The 16,286-nt window shown below is 38.9% G+C and overlaps 1 protein-coding gene across 2 annotated transcripts in view; it reads left to right on the plus strand.

The window, feature by feature from the left end:
* The first annotated feature begins 1,665 nt into the window (after positions 1-1,665).
* Positions 1,666-16,286, plus strand: part of CCDC141 (coiled-coil domain containing 141) — a 222,600-nt gene continuing 207,979 nt past the window's right edge. The window contains exons 1-2 of one of the 2 annotated variants that reach the window (XM_033230994.1): positions 1,666-2,049; positions 4,482-4,604. In XM_033230994.1, coding sequence (XP_033086885.1) covers positions 1,948-2,049; positions 4,482-4,604 — 225 coding nt within the window. In that variant the 5' untranslated portion in view covers positions 1,666-1,947. The remainder of the gene's footprint in view (positions 2,050-4,481; positions 4,605-16,286) is intronic. The other variant, XM_033230993.1, reaches the window with a different exon arrangement.

A 16,286-nucleotide genomic window follows, 5' to 3' on the forward strand; every position in this document is an offset into this window, starting at 1 on the left:
TAAATTTTCTGGACTCCTGGCTCAAGGAATCCTCCTGCCTTGGTCTCCCAAAGTGCTGAGATTACAAGTGTGAGCCACCATGGCTGGCCTGCACTGAGTATTTTGAGTGCAAGTCACTATTTGCCGTTCCAATTGGCAAAGTACACAATGACAAGCTATGCTTCTTGGGCATTTTAGTTTACAGTATAGATATTCTGAGACACAAGTGTCAACGCTTGCCTTTTCTTGAGGACAATTAGCTAAAAACGAGTTGTGATCAGTTCATTTTGGTTTGTTTGGACCAACTATTCACTCGAGTGGAAGAAGCCTGCCTTCAACCTTCCAGGTCAGTTACCTCTCTGCAAGCTCTCCAGCCCTGCCATAAAATGAAACCCTTTGCAATAGTTGCTACATCATAGCTTGCTTGACATATGCTTTCCTGAGCTTGCTCCAATTGTTCCCTTCATGGGGTCAGGTGAAGTTCGCGTTGCATAGGGACAAGGATCTAGGTATGGTTTCCATCTCACTGGGGCAGCAAGCAGATGCTGAGCGCAGAGGACCTGGGTGGTGGCTACACAGTTGTAGAGCAGCCATGACATGCTCTTGGAAACAAAAATAATTGTTGAACATTGAAGTATATGTAAAAGTACTCTTCCCCTTTGAATCAAGAATATGATCATGAACCTTAGCAAAACAAAGCAATGGTGCTGACGGAGTCTTCTGACCCTGAACCTACTATTAAATTGGGCTAAAAGGTTTACAGAGCAAGTGGATTCATTAAAACTGTTTTTTTGCTATATTCTCTGTTCTGGCTTTGTCCCAGAGATTTCCAATGCTTCCAGCAGCTTTGGAGTCAGTAACTCTGATATGTTTGCATCTGACTTCTGACCTAAACTTTAGTGTTATTTTCAGCTGTTCTTTGACAGGGAATCCAACAGCTGCTGTTTAATACCACAGACAACTTGTGACACAGGCTGAGTTTCTAGCAATAGGATTAATCTCCCAATGTGGGGCACTGATTTGAAGCTGGCTATAATTTTCCTGCACAGGAGGTGGGGGTAGGGAATAAAAATCAAGCCTGAAGTACAGTGCTTTCCTTTTTGTTTTTGTTTTTAATTTCAGCAAAATATATGCCTTAATAACCTTTAACCACACCAAAAACTTTTCTTGCTGAAATTAAGAGGTAACAGCAAAGTATTTTGCTTTCTTATGGTATTGATAACTGAACTTGAAAACCCTTTTCAATGGAGCAGAATAGTCACAAAGAAAATCTGAAATGATAGGTACCTATTTATAAATGCTGGTTGAAATATTTTTTAAAAATTCCGAAGAAATCTGAGGCTCTGAGAAAATGTGGTTATTCCATCTAAACTTCATTTGGCAAAGAACAGTAAGTTTTAGAAAAGCAGATTAATCTAAAACTGTCTTTTAAGCAATTTGTGACTTAACCCCAAGACAAATACCAAAGCTTTTTTAGAGTACACTTTGGTAGTTTTCTTTGCATGAGAGAAACTTCAAAAATCTTGAAAAGATTGATAGCCAGGTCAATGACTTACTGGTTTCAAAGTCCGTGGTTACAATTGCATAGTTTCGGTGGCAAAACTAATTTGGGTTGTCAGGATGTAATTTTTTTTTCCATTTGTTATCAAACATCAGCTGATAAGGAAAGAGCTTGAAGCTGTCCTCCACATTTAAGATAACAGCAAAAATAACAGGCACTTAGTGTTACCATACTAGGGGCGTGGCAGTTCTCTCTCGTTCACTTCGCTCCTTTCTCTCTCACGATAAACTCAATGGGGTTGTCTATTTTTAACCTCCTGTTCTTTCCTTTTGGCACAGTAATCAGTGTGAGCTGAGCTCTTTCCCTGAATGAATCCAAGTAACCCTGGTGGTTGCCTTCTGAAATGACCAGCAGACACACAACTGTCCAGAGGCTGCCCAAAGTATAAACTGTGGTTCTAAAGTACCATGTCCAGCCAAGGAAGTCCTAGTGTGGAGCTTTCTACGACGACAGTCAGTTCAGTTGCTGTGCAGGCTGGGGACTCCAAAATCGTTATAGCTGTCATAAAGGTAAGCTAACAACTTCCTTTTTTCTGTGCGGCTGTGGGCTTCTAGCTGTGTGTTGAAAACCCTAAAGAAAATCCCATACAATCGGCAGGACACAGCATAGAGAAGACAACGCAGCAAGCACTCTCACTACTTTCTTAAATTCTCTACTAAGAGAAACCTCTACAAGTTTCAGCAGTTACCAGAGATTCTCTTTCCTTTCAGTCAGCCAGAAAGCATCTACACCTGCTTGATTTAAAAAAAAAAAAAAGAAAAGAAAGAAAGAAAAAGAAAAGAAAACTTCTAGCATATACTATCAATTTGGTTTTTAAAAGCAAGGCATTGGTAATTGGAAGTTCATGATTGCCTGACTAAAGAATTCAATGGACCTGTGAAATGCTTGTGATTTTTGAGAGTGGATGTGATGGAGGTGGGAGGAGGCAGGTCCTGACAGACATGGGGAGGGCACCGCTTTAAGCATGATGGAACTCAGAAAACACCTAAGGAAAGGGCTCCGACATGTACCCTTTGCAACACTGGTTTTGACATGGTAAAGACACTACTAAATCCTTGTTCAGTAATGAAGACCCTGCAGGGAAAGGTACAAAAGGTTTGTGTCAAATTTGTTCTTAACAGCAGGAAGTAGAAGCCACTTAGGGTTTACGATTACTGCATGTTTTATGACAAGCCATTTGCCCATTTGCAAAGATGACCACACATCTTTAGGTTGAAGAAGACATCGATGATTTTATTCTCCATGGAAATGCCCTGCAAAAAAAAAAAAAAAAAAAAACCTTTCAAGCACTAGGCTTGGGCTTTAGATGATATTCCACCTAAATAATTCAGTGTTGAATGAAGGGAAAGCTGGCAAACAAGCTGATGGTCACAAACCAGTTACTTTCAGGTCCCCACTAGGCTTAATTGAATGACTTTTCTGGCCTTTTGTTAGAGCATGGACAGCAAGCGTGCTTACTTTAACTTAATTGCTGTGAATTTTATGGTAATGTGAAAATTCATACCAGGAAAACAACACTTGATATTGAGCAAAACGATTCACTATAGAAGGACAGAATGGAAAGTGTTCCTACCAAGGCAGATTTTCTGGTGTTGTGAGACTTATCTCCCACAGGAACCAGGCCTCTGCTGACTTCCTCACCCTCCCATCTTTTCAGAGTTCCGGAGTGGAGATGAAAAGAAGCGTGGCGCAGAAGTGGTGCGAACAGACCACTTGCACGGGATTAATGTACTTTGAGTTAACTGCAGATTTCAGCAATGAGGGAAAAGAGACAAACTCACTATTTTTCAAAAAGTTAACTTTGCATTTCCTCAAATATGAAACATTCTTGGAGCAAGATGAGGAATAATATTAGAAGATAAATTACAGAAGAATCAGAGATAGCTTGAACACAAAAGAATTACACTGGAAAATTACACAGGAAACTCTTATTTTAACTGAATTGTGTTTCTAAGAATGTTCCCCCACTACCCTCTCCTCAGCTCTCTTACCTTATTGCCATCTCCATACAAAACACACCCCAAGCAATTCAGAGTAGAAAGTCCATCTTAATGGAATAGGAGTGCCTGTGTGTGATTTATAGTGACGTTCCAAACTGTCTCAGGGGACTGAATATATTCTAAAATAGAAACACGTTTTTCTAATTTCTCTTTAGTAATTCATGTATCTACATGCACATGTCTGTTAGTGGTTCCTTTTGCTTAATGAGTTGTTGCTTCTTAGAAAAGCAATTCCTCAGGAAATGCAATGACAAATTATGTCTTAGAGCGGTGTAGATCTTGTGTGGAAAGCAAGTTGACTGTGCTCAAATGGCAGTTGTCACAGGCATCTAATTTTGTTAATATTTTCCTACATGCTTTGATGAATATTCAACAACTAAGGTTGGAAAACAGTGTATTTTACCTTTGAAATAAGGTAAAAATCAATTCCTTCATCTGATATTTATTACTTTCAGCTAAACCAGCAAGGCCAATGTAAAGACACTTATCAACCTAAACTGCATTTACAAGAACTTTCTTCTGTGGTGAAAATTTGCATCCTACTTGCCCACGTGGAATTTCACTGTTTTTATTGAGTTCAGTTTTGTGAGTGAGAGAGGATACAGTTGTGTAAATTATTCTGTAACTTTATAATATTCAGTAATACGTAATCCATTGTATGTTTTCCTCATTTGGGAATTTTTAACTCAAATCCCATATGCCATGAAAGAATAATTTATCCTAAGAATAAAAAATAAAAGGCAGGGCATGGATTTATATTAGATCTGCTATGTTTCAATTGAAGTAAACCCCATATCTATGGAAAGAATGGACAAAATAGAAAATAGAAAAAAGTGTTTACAGTATAACTGGAAATTTAAAAGATATATTAAAAATGAGAAGGGTGAAGAGGAAGGAACAAGAGGAACTAAAAGTGCACTTAATTTAATTTTTATTTTTAGTGTGGCAAATGGGTACAACTTCAACTGGCTGAATCACAGCCCAATCTTCTAGAAATTGGCAGCAGTCAAGATGAAACCAAAAAACTTCTTCATGATCATGAACTTCTTTTGGCCAAGCTCAAGGTAAGATGCTAAGATGTGAAGCAAAAACAAAATTAAAGAGAAATAAAAAACTATTTCTTATACTTCTTGATTCCTCTGCTGTTACTGGCCTAGTGCCACTTTAATATGATACCAGGTAGATAATGGAAAAATCAGTAGTTATTTACACACAAACAGCATCAGAGAGAAGTAACAAGATTTAAAAAAATTTTCCCTAATGTGATAGAAAATATGGAATGATAATATTTTCACTGTGGAGAAAAAAGTAATTTTTTTTCCTGGCTGCCTCAGTGGAAAAAAAACTCCATCATTTTTTCATTTCATGCATTACATCATCAAGTCACAAAAACAGATCCACAATTTCTATTGTTAATGATACCTGCTGGCAAAAATAATTTAGAAGACTTTTCCTCCGTTGGACTATTGGAAATATCTGATTCCGTGCTTAGTATTAAGAGTTCTTGAAACCAAATAATACTTTTAGTAAAACCAGACATACTATTTTATATATGTTGAGAGTATTTAGTTAGAAATCTAAAAGTAACATTGGTTTGAGGTTGCCAGATAAAGGCCAGATAAGATCAGAGCCAGCTACATAATTTGTGGGACCCAGGGCAAATAAAAATTTGGGGCTTTTTGTTCAAAAAGCAGGGAAAAGCATTTTCTTGACCCGTCATGGTGAATTTTATTCATTATTTAATGTCTAGCTCCTTCATGTGTAAGATGAGTGCAGACCCTCACAGGTACATGGCCTCACCCATGACTCAGTGCAAAGGACCTGGGTTTGACCCCACCCTTCTTAAGTTTCACCTTGGCCACAGCTCCAGCTATAGGAGGTGGCAACAGTCACTGAGTGGAGCTGAGGAGCAGACAGGACAGCCGACTCTATCTCCAGGAGATAAGACCACATGTCTGATGAGGTGCCAAGCCCTCAGAACTTGCTCTGTTGTCCCATTGGACTTAATTTACAAAACACAGATGTAAAGAATTTCAACACAGTAACAGATACAGCATTAAACCCTAAATGGTGTTCCATTCTGAGGAACCTCTGAGGGAGCCAGCCCTGTGAGTAATAACCTCATAGACAAATGAAATATCTTCACTAAGATCAAAGAGGTTCAAAGAGGTTTAATGAGGATTCAGAGGACTGCAAAGACTAGGATGCTCTGCATTTTTAGTACTTTAATATTACTGTTTTCTTTGTTACATCTAGGCTGAAATTCATATTTGCTTTCTAGATTTAGAAGATTTGATCTGCATCTGATATATAGACAGTGGTTTTCTGCTTGAACAGTGGTAAAAGTAATTGAGTAAATAAAACCAAGAAGCTGAAGAAAGAATTAATACAAAGACGAAGGCCCTTAGAATGCAGAATTTATTCCCCTGTTTGACAGCTCCTTACTCTGGAATTTAGGTTGTCTTGCAAGGCAGAAATCCCTAGTTATTGGTAAGTCTTTTGTATGTAGGAAAACCCCATTATGACGTGGAAGATCAATGAACCAGGAATTAAAACACCTATTGTTTAGCTCTACTTATGTCACAAACTAGTGTGATTTGGCTAACAACTCAAGGTCTTCCTGCTACACAAAAAGTTGTGTAAACTTGTCATGAATCCCCAATTCCATGAACTGTAGAAACACAATACTTACTTGAAGTTTCTGACCATTTCCAGAAGTTTGCTTTCTCATGATCTCTTGTGTCCCCAGCTCCTTTGTATATACCAGCCAACTGTTTCTGCTGAAGCTAACCTGGGCTTGAAACCACATATTTTCCCCAGTTCCCACTAGTAATTCACGCCCAGCCAGCATTTCCCAGTCCACTGATAAATTGTGGGTAGTGGTGGGTGAGCTCAACTCAGTTTGGAACTCTCAGGCTACCTCGCTTCTCCCTTCATCCCTACTCCATCCAGGGCTACAGGAGGGAAATGCCTTCTTAGGTGCAGCAATTCAGCTCCTGCCTTCTACCCTGTGCTCAAATGTGCATACCTAAATCCATCCTGTAGCTCAGCTAAAAAAGGGTTTTCCTGTAGTATAGTTTGAAGTTGGGTAGAGTGATGCCTCCAGCATCATTCTTTTGCTTAGGATTGCCTTGGCTATTTGGGCTCTTCTTTGGTTTCATATGAATTTTAAAAGTTTTTTTCTTTTTTTTTTTTTTTTTTTGAGATGGAGTCTCGCTCTGTCACCCAGGCTGGAGTGCAGTGGCCAGATCTCAGCTCACTGCAAGCTCCGCCTCCCGGGTTTACGCCATTCTCCTGCCTCAGCCTCCCGAGTAGCTGGGACTACAGGCGCCTGCCACCTCACCCGGCTAGTTTTTTGTATTTTTTAGTAGAGACGGGGTTTCACCGTGTTAGCCAGGATGGTCTCGATCTCCTGACCTCGTGATCCGCCCGTCTCAGCCTCCCAAGGTGCTGGGATTACAGGCTTGAGCCACCGCGCCCGGCCAAAAAGTTTTTTTCTAACACTGTGAAGAATGTCAATGGTAGTTTAATGGGAATAGTATTGAATCTATAAATTGCTTTGGGCAGTATGGCCATTTTCACGATATTGATTCTTCCTATCCATGAGCATGGAATGTTCTCCCATTTGTTTGTGTCATCTCTGATTTCTTCAAGCAGTGGTTTGCAGTTCCCCTAAAAGAGGTCCTTCACTTTTCTTGTTAGTTGTATTCCTAGGTATTTTATTCTTTTTGTGAGTGTTGTGAATGGGAGTTCATTTGTGATTTGGCCCTTGGCTTGCCTGTTGTTGGTGTATAGGAATGCTAGCAATTTTTGCACATTGATTTTGTATCCTGAGACTTTGCTGAAGTAGCTTATTAGCTTCAGAAGCTTTTGGGCTGAGATGATGAGATTTTTCCTATATCTTTAGATGTAGGATCATGTCATCTGCAAAGATAGTTTTACTTCCTCTCTTCCTATTTGAATGTTCTTCATTTGTTTCTCTTGCCTGATTGCCCTGGCCACAACTTCCAATACTATGTTGAATAGGCATCCTTGTCTTGTACTGGTGGGCAAGGGGAGTGCTTCCAGCTTCTGCCCATTCAATGTAATATTGGCTGTGGGTTTGTCATATATGACTCTTGTTATTTTGAAGTATGTTCCTTCAATACCTAGTTTATTCAGAGTTTTTAACATGAAGGGATGTTGAATTTTATCAAAGGCCTTTTGTGTGTCTATTGAGATGATCATGTGGCTTTTGTCTTTAGTTCTGTTTATGTAATGAATCACATTTATTGATTTGCATATGTGGAATGAAGCCTACTTGATTGTGGTGGATAAGCTTTTTGATGTGCTGCTGGATTTCGTTTGCTAGTATTTTGTTGAAGATTTTTGCATCGATGTTCATCAAGGCCTGAAGTTTTCTTTTTTGTTGTATCTCTGCCAGGTTTTGGCATAAGGGCAAGTTAGGGAGGAGTCACTCCTCCTCAATTTTTGCAACAGTTTCAATAGGAATGGTACCAGCTCTTCTTTATACCTCTGACAGAAGTCAACTGTGCATCCATCTGGTCCTGGGCTTTTTTTTGGTTGGCAGGCTATTTATTACTGCCTCAATTTCAGAACTTATTATTGATCTATTCAAGGATTCAATTTCTTCCTGGTTCAGTCTTGGGAGGGTGCATGTGTCCAGGAATTTATTCATTTTTTCTAGATTTTCTAGTTTATGTGCATAGAGGTGTTTATAGTATTCTCTGATGGTTGCTTGTATTTCTGTTGGGTCAGTGATAATAACCCCCTTATCATTTCAAATTGTGTTTATTTGATGCTTCTCTCTTTTCTTCTTTATTAGTGTTGCTAGTGGCCTATCTATTGTATTAATTTTTTTCAAAAAACTAGCCTTTTGGATTCATTGATTTTTTTGAAAGTTTTTTTGTGTCTCTATCTCTTTCAGTTCAGCTCTGATCTTGGTTATTTCTTGTCTGCTGCCAGCTTAAGTGGTTTGTTGTTCTTGGGTCTTTCTTTTAGTTATGATGTTAGGTTGTTAACTTGAGATTTTTCTAGCTTTTTGATGAGGGCATTTTAGTGCTGTAAATTTCTCTCTTCATACTGCTTTAGCTGCATCCCAGAGATTCTGGTGCATTGTATCTTGGTTCTCATTAGTTTCAAAGAACTTATTAAGCTGGGCACAGTGGTTCATGCCTGTCATCCCAGCACTTTGGCGGGCCAAGGTGGGTGAATCACCTGAGGTCAGGAGTTTGAGACCAGCTTGGCTAACATGGTGAAACCTCGTCTCTACTAAAAATACAAAAATTAGCCAGGCATAGTGGTGTGCAACTGTAATTCCAGCCACTTGGGAGGCTGAGGCAGGAGAATTTATTGAACCCAGGAGGCAGAGGTTGCAGTAAGCCAAGATTGCACCATTGCACTCCAGCCTGGGTCACAGAGCAAGACTCTGTCTTAAAAAAAAAAAAAAAGAAGAACTTCTTGATTTCTGCCTTAATTTCATTATTTGACCAAGAGTCATCCTGGGGCACATTGTTCAATTTTCATTTAGTTGTATGATTTTGAGTGAATTTCTTAATCTCAACTTCTAATTTGATTGTGCTATTGTCTGAGAGACTGTTATGATTTCAGTTCTTTTGCATTGGCTGAGAAATCTTTTACTTCTGATTATGTGAGCAATTTTAAAGTAAATGTCATGTGGCGATGAGAATAATGTATGTTCTGTTGTTTTGGGGTGGACAGTTCTGTATATAACTATCAGGTCCACAGTTAAAGTCTGCTGCGGTGTTAAAGTCTCCCACTATTATTGTATGGGGGTCTAAATCTCTTTGAAGTTCTCTAAGAACTGGGTTCTCCTGTATTGGGTACAAATATATTTAGGATATTCAGCTCTTCTTGTTGAATCAAACTTTTTACCTTTATGCAATGCTCTTCTTTGTCTTTTTAAGTCTTTGTTGATTTGCAGTCTCTTTGGTCAGAAACTTGGAATGCAAATCTTAATTTTTCTATTTTCTATTTGCTTGGTAAATTTTCCTCCATCCCTGTATTTTGAGCCTATGTGAGTCTTTGCATGTGAGATGATCTCTTGAAGACAGCATACCAATGGGTCTTGGTTTTTTATCCCGCTTGCCATTCTGTGTCTTTTAAGTGGGCATTTCCATTTACATTTAAGGTTAGTATTGTTATGTGTAGATTTAATCTTGTCATCATGGTGCTAGCTGGTTATTTGGCAAAAAAAAAAAAACAAAAAAAAAACCCACAACCAACCCCATTAAATAATAGGCAAAAGACATGAACAGACACTTCTCAAAAGAAGACATACATGCAGCCAACAAACATTAAAAAAAAGCTCAAAATCACTGATCAATAGAGAAATGTAAATCAAAACCACAATGAGATACCATCTCACAACAGTCAGAATGACTATTATTAAAATGTCAAAAAACAGTAGATGCGGCCGGGCGCGGTGGCTCACACCTGTAGTCCCAGCACTTTGGGAAGCCGAGGTGGGTGGATCATGAGGTCAAGAGATTGAGAACATCCTGGCTAACACGGTGAAACCCCATCTCTACTAAAAATACAAAAAATTAGCTGGCTGTGGTGGCAGGCACCTGAAGTCCCAGATACTTAGGAGGCTGAGACAGGAGAATGGTGTGAACCCAGGAGGCAGGGCTTGCAGTGAGCTGAGATCATGCCACCACACTCCAGCCTGGGTGACAGAGTGAGACTCCATCTAAAAAAAAAAAAAAAAAAAAGCCAGGCACGGTGACTCACACCTGTAATCCCAGCACTTTGGGAGGCCGAGGCAGGCAGATCATGAGGTCAGGCGATTGAGACCATCGTGGCTAACATGGTGAAACCCCAGCTCTACTAAAAATGCAAAAAATTAGCCGGGCGGGGTGGTGTGTGCCTGTAGTCCCACCTACTTGGGAGGCTGAGGCAGGAGAATGTCATGAACCTGACAGGCAGGGCTTGCAGTGAGCTGAGATCACACCACTGCACTCCAGCCTGGGTGACAGAGCAAGACTCTGTCACAAAACAAAACAAAACAAAATGAAAAAACAACAGCAGAAGCTGGTGAGGTTGTGGCAAAAAAGGAATGCTGTTACCATGCTGGTAGGAGTGTAAATTAGTTGAATCATTGTGGAATTGTGGAAGACAGTGTGGCATTTCCTCAAAGACCTAGAGGCAGAAATACCATTCAACCCATCAATCCCATTACTGGGTATATACCCAAAGGAATGTAAATCATTCTCTTATAAAGTTATATGCATGAGCATGCTCATTGCAATACTATTCATGATAGCAAAGACATGGAATCAACTTAAAATCCCATCCATGATAGACTGGATAAAGAAAATGTGGTACATATATACCGTGGAATGTGATGCAGCCATAAACAGGAATGAGATCATGTCCTTTGCAGGGACATAGATGGAGCTGGAGGCCATTGTCCTTAGCAAACTAACTCAGAAACAGAAAACCAAATACCATGTGTTCTTACTTATAAAGAGGAACTGAATGATGAGACCACATGGACACAGTTGGGGTAACAACACACACTGGTACCTGTCAGGGTGGGAGGTGGGAGGAGGGAGAGCATCAGGAAGAATAGCTAATGGATGTTGGGCTTAATACCTGGGTGTTGGGATGATCTGTATAGCAAACCACCATAGCACACATTTACCTGTACAACAAACCTGCCCATCCTGCACATTTAGCCCTAAACTTAAAATTAAAGTTGGAAATAAAAAAAGGAAGAGGGGTTTCCATTTCTATCCTCTTTAGAAAGCACTGGTTCTAGAGTTAAACATCTTGTTCTTTGATGCCATTCAGGCTATGTGTGGACTAGCCATTTAAGTTTTCCGGACTTCAGACTTTTTATCTTTAAAATGAAGGAACAGGACAGATTAAAGCTTCATATTTATTGTGGATCTTACCATAATGTACCATTGTCCCTCCCTGCACATGGATCTAAGAAAATGAGGTCTCAAACAAAAACATCTTTTACCTTCATCTAGACCTCTAGCCATAACCTCTTAAGGTCCATCTCTCATATTCTCCCCCAACTACTCACCACTCTCAATCCAGCCACTCAGCCCTAACAAACTTTAACTAGTAGTTTTATCATCTAGTTATACCTAAATCTAATATTATGAGTCTAAAAAAGAAGAAAATGATCAAGGAGTCTGAAGTCTATTTCAGATTTGCTGAGAAAAGACTTTTAAAAATAATGAAAATGTAAATTCCATTTCACAAATGGATAGATCATAAATTCAACCAATTCACTAGTTAATATGCTGTCAAGATAGGCACAGATTTAACCTGTAGCAGAAAATTGTTAGATCCAAGATAGTCTGAATGTGAGCTTTTGAAGGATGAGGACATTAGTAGTTCAATAAGCCAACAGTACTTAATATTTAATGTTTATTCCAGTCCTTGTTGTATGTACAGGGTCTTGCAATTTGTTCTAATCATAAAGAATGCTGTGAAAATGGCATTGGAAGGGTGTAGTATTTGGTGCTGAGTCCACTCTGATTTGGGCACAACACTTAGTCTCTCTGGTCTCAGGGTCTTTATTTGAGAAATTAGAATAATAATAACAGTTACCTTCACACACCTAAAAAGAAAATTTGGGGAAGAAATACAATAATATATGGAAGTACATGCTACTTTTCAAAGAAAAAATGGCATAATTATGTTAATGAGTACATCAGAGTAATTTGATATATTAAATGTTTAATTTAATAGAAAAGCTATTTTCTGCTTTCCACTGAAAATTATTTCAAACGCTAGTAATATAGACTAAAGAAAAAAATTCTGAAAACCCAGAATTTTTATAAGTGCCTCTAATGTTGGTAATATTTGTACCCTAGAGATCTTATTTTCCCTTCTGCGATGCACTTAATCTCAGTGGAGTGTCCAGAGAAAAAATATTTTCCTGTTTTCAGTGATGAAAATATAATCAAGTGGAAAAAACTTTAATTCCCAAAAGGCATCTAGATTTCCAAACCATATTCAAATCATTTACAATGAAAAAGAAGGATTCCGGAAAAGGTAGATTTAAACCAGGTAAAGAAGATCTGCCTGTGGCTACTATTGACATTACATCCTCAGGTGAGGTGCAGAGTGTTAAAGAAAAAAAGTTGGAAATTCCTTAGGGAAGTTGCCAAGAATGTTCTTAACATCTGACTTTCCATTACATTGCTGTTGTCTGGGGGAATTATGACTGTAAGAATCAGGAAAACCTCCTGGGCACTGGCAACTGTAGTTGCAATTAGCATTCAGTGAAGAATGACCGTTTAAAGTGGTAAAACTCTGGAAAATTTCACCTCTAATTTGACTCTCATAAATTTACTGGTGTCCTGTTCTGACTGAATCTCCAATTCAGGGAATGCTTATTTTTGCCCTGTTTCTATTTTCTGAGCTAGAAATGAACCTACTATGAATAGAATATATTAGTAGTAAAACTAAAAGTCTTATAAAAGACTTACATAAAAGAGATAGCGAGGTTTTCTGGTGTTGATGTGAAATATTTACTAAGAATGCATTTAGAAAATAAATTTATTATGGTAAAATACACATAATGTATAATTTGCCATTTTATTCATTTTATATGTACAATTCAGTGGCATTAATTACATTCGCAGTGTTGTGCAACCATCACCACTATTTCCAGAACTTTCTCATCACCCCAAACAGAAACTCAGTACCCAGTAAAAAAATAACTCCAATTATTACTTCCACTGGTAAGCTCTAATCCACTTTCTGTCTCTATGAATTTGTCTTTTCTAGGTACCCCATATAAATGGAATCACACAATATTTGTCATTTTGTACCTGACTTATTTCACTTAGCATATGATGTTTTCAAGGTTCACCCATATTGCAGCATGTATCAGACTTTCATTCCTTTTTGCGTAATGAATAATAATCCATTGTAATGACATGCTACATTTTGTTTTTTCATTCATCTGTCAATAGACACTTAAGTTGTTTCCATTTTTTGGCCCTTATGAATGATGCTACAATGAACGTTGGTGTACGAGTATCTGTTTGAGTATCTGTTTTCAATTCTTTTGAATATATATGTAGGAGCGAAATTGCTGGGTCCCATGCTGGGTATTTCTGTTTTTAGCGTTTTGAGGAAACATCAAAATATTTTCCACAGCAACTGCATTAACTTTTGTTCCCACCAACGTTATATGTGTTCCAATTGGTCCACATCCTGTCCATAACTTGTTGTTTCTTGTTTGTTTCTTTTTTAAAAAGTCGTAGCCATCCTGTTAGGTGTGAAGTGATATGTCATTGTGGTTTAAATTTGGATTTCCCTAAAGTGGATGATATTGAGCATCTTTTCATGGGCTTATTGGCCAATGTATATCTTTTTTGGTGAAATATCTATTCAAATCCTTTATCCACTTTTAAAGCAAGTTGTTTGGATTTTTTGTTGTTGAGTTGTAGAAGTTCTTTTTATATTTTCGATATTAATGGCTTATCACACACATGATTTACAAATATCTTCTGCCATTCCGTAGGTTGCTTCTCATTTTCTTGATGATATTCTTTAAGAACGTATTCCAAAGCTGTGTGACTTGAATTATTTATATTTGCATATTAGAGGAAATTTCATAGCATGTGTGTTGTGAATGTGATGACAGTGTTAGAAGAGGACTAACCTGTTTTACATTATCTATGTCACAGCAGTGTTTTACTCTAAATGCTTACTTTATATAGGAGCCACTTTATCTCTTTCCCTGTGCTCCTGTCGATCCACACCTTCAAGAATTTACTCTCTGAGAAGTGTTGGGGAAGATGTTTCCATTTATATCTCCTCACTTTCTCTTTCCCACACAAGTAGGGAGGCCTGTGTCACCTTATTGGTGAGACTGGGGGAGCCTCAAGGGCTCTTTCCACAGATCCACTTAACTATGGGCTGCAGGTTCTCTTCTCTCTCTGCTTCTGCTCACCTGGCCAGATGTCCCCACGTGGCAGACACAGGCCACAATCCCACCTAGGGCAGCCAGTTACGTATCTGTTCCTCAGATCCGCCTCTCTCCACAGGGAGGTTCTATGGGATAGGTTATAGGGAGAAAATGCAGAAATGCAAATCAACTCCATCCTCCAGTCTAACTTTACCAGTAATAACAGCATATATTCTTATCCCTCCCTCACCCGGATTTCTATTTCTCAGTTGATTCAGAATCTTGAAGGGAAAGGAATGAGATCAATTGGCACCTTCCAAATTCCAACATGTATTGATCTATGTTTGAAATAGATGGTGTTCTTGTCTTCTATGTATGTAAAGTTCCTGCCTTATTCTTCATGGATCATTTTGAAGAAGGTGACTGGAACAATGTGGGAACGATGCCGGAATTGTGGCCGGGTGGTAATTAGTTAGTGCTTTAATTTCTCTTTTAGGGTTTTGAAAATGGAGAACTTTTTCCACTAAAAAATGAAAATAGTGTTCTCATAACTATGAGGCAGCACAACTTCCTGGTGACTTTCCCTGCCTCGCTTGGCACCTTGCTTGTTTATAGAGTGTTTTCTTTCCCTGGTTCATTTCCAGTGACTAGAAGGGAGCAGTACAGTGGTCCAAGAGGCTTAAGTTTAAATAGCATTCTTTATATTTGAAAAGTGCCTTGGCCGATTCTGTAAAATATGGTTTTCACAAGTAGATGTGAGACATGTTGATTTAAGAGAGTCTAGGGTGTCCATTAAAATAGGCTTCTTCAACATGAAGTTAGGGTACATCATATTCTGGATTTCACAAATAATTTGTTACCAGTTCAGGTTGACTGGGCGTTTAGAGTATGACCATAACCAATGAAGTGCTGATGGAGTTGATTTACCAAAAGGGCAAGAATTCTAGGAGAGAATTTTGTAGGCAGAGACCGAAGAGTAAGAAAATTTACAAAAGACACTCCTGACCTCGGCCCTGTCCTGGCCCAGGCATCAAGGTTGGACTTCTTAGCAGAGGCTGACAGGCCTGTGAAAAAAGATGAGGCACACGCCATACTTCTTTGTTACTGGGACACCAAATGACACAGAATGGGCAAAAAAGAGAGGTGTCCTCCATATTTTTGCAAGGAACAGAACCTGGCTTGGTTATAGCAAATACTGTCAACTCTTTTGGCAACTTTGAAAAGACCTAGTACTCAGGAATATTATGGTAGATGAAAGATGGCTATTAATTCTTTGAAATGTCTCCTCCTGAGAAGTGGGATCTATGTCCCTTCCCTTAAAATAGGAGACTCTGTGACTATTTAGAGTAATATGATGATGTTGTGCCATATTCTGGGCCCAGGCTTCAAGAGATGGGCTGCTTTTACTTCCTGAAACTTGGAATTGTAACTCTGGAAACCCACCCACTTTGTGAGGAAGTCAAACAGCACTGTAGAGAAGCCCATGTAGAGGAGAACTTAGGCTCCCAGGTAACAGCTTTGGCTGAAATCCAGCAGTCAATCAACTTCCAGTCATGTGAGTGAGCCACCTTGGAAGTGGATTCTCCAACCCCAGTTGAACTTCCCAGCTGACTTGCATGGGGCAGAGACAAGCCTTCTCCACTGAGTCCTGCCCAAATTGAGAATCATGAACAAAGTAAATGGTTGCTGTTTCAGGCTACTAGAATTAGGGGTGGCATGTTACACAGCCACAACTGCAACAAAGTGCAAATGCAGAAGGAGCACGCTATAGGGATTTTGAAGGCAGTGCTCATAAATGAAAAGGCACAGGCAGAAGAAAACAAGAGTTTTTATGGGAAGACAG

This window comes from Trachypithecus francoisi, unplaced genomic scaffold, assembly GCF_009764315.1.
Source record: "Trachypithecus francoisi isolate TF-2019V2 unplaced genomic scaffold, Tfra_2.0 Lachesis_group13, whole genome shotgun sequence".
Taxonomy (NCBI): Eukaryota; Metazoa; Chordata; class Mammalia; order Primates; family Cercopithecidae; genus Trachypithecus; species Trachypithecus francoisi.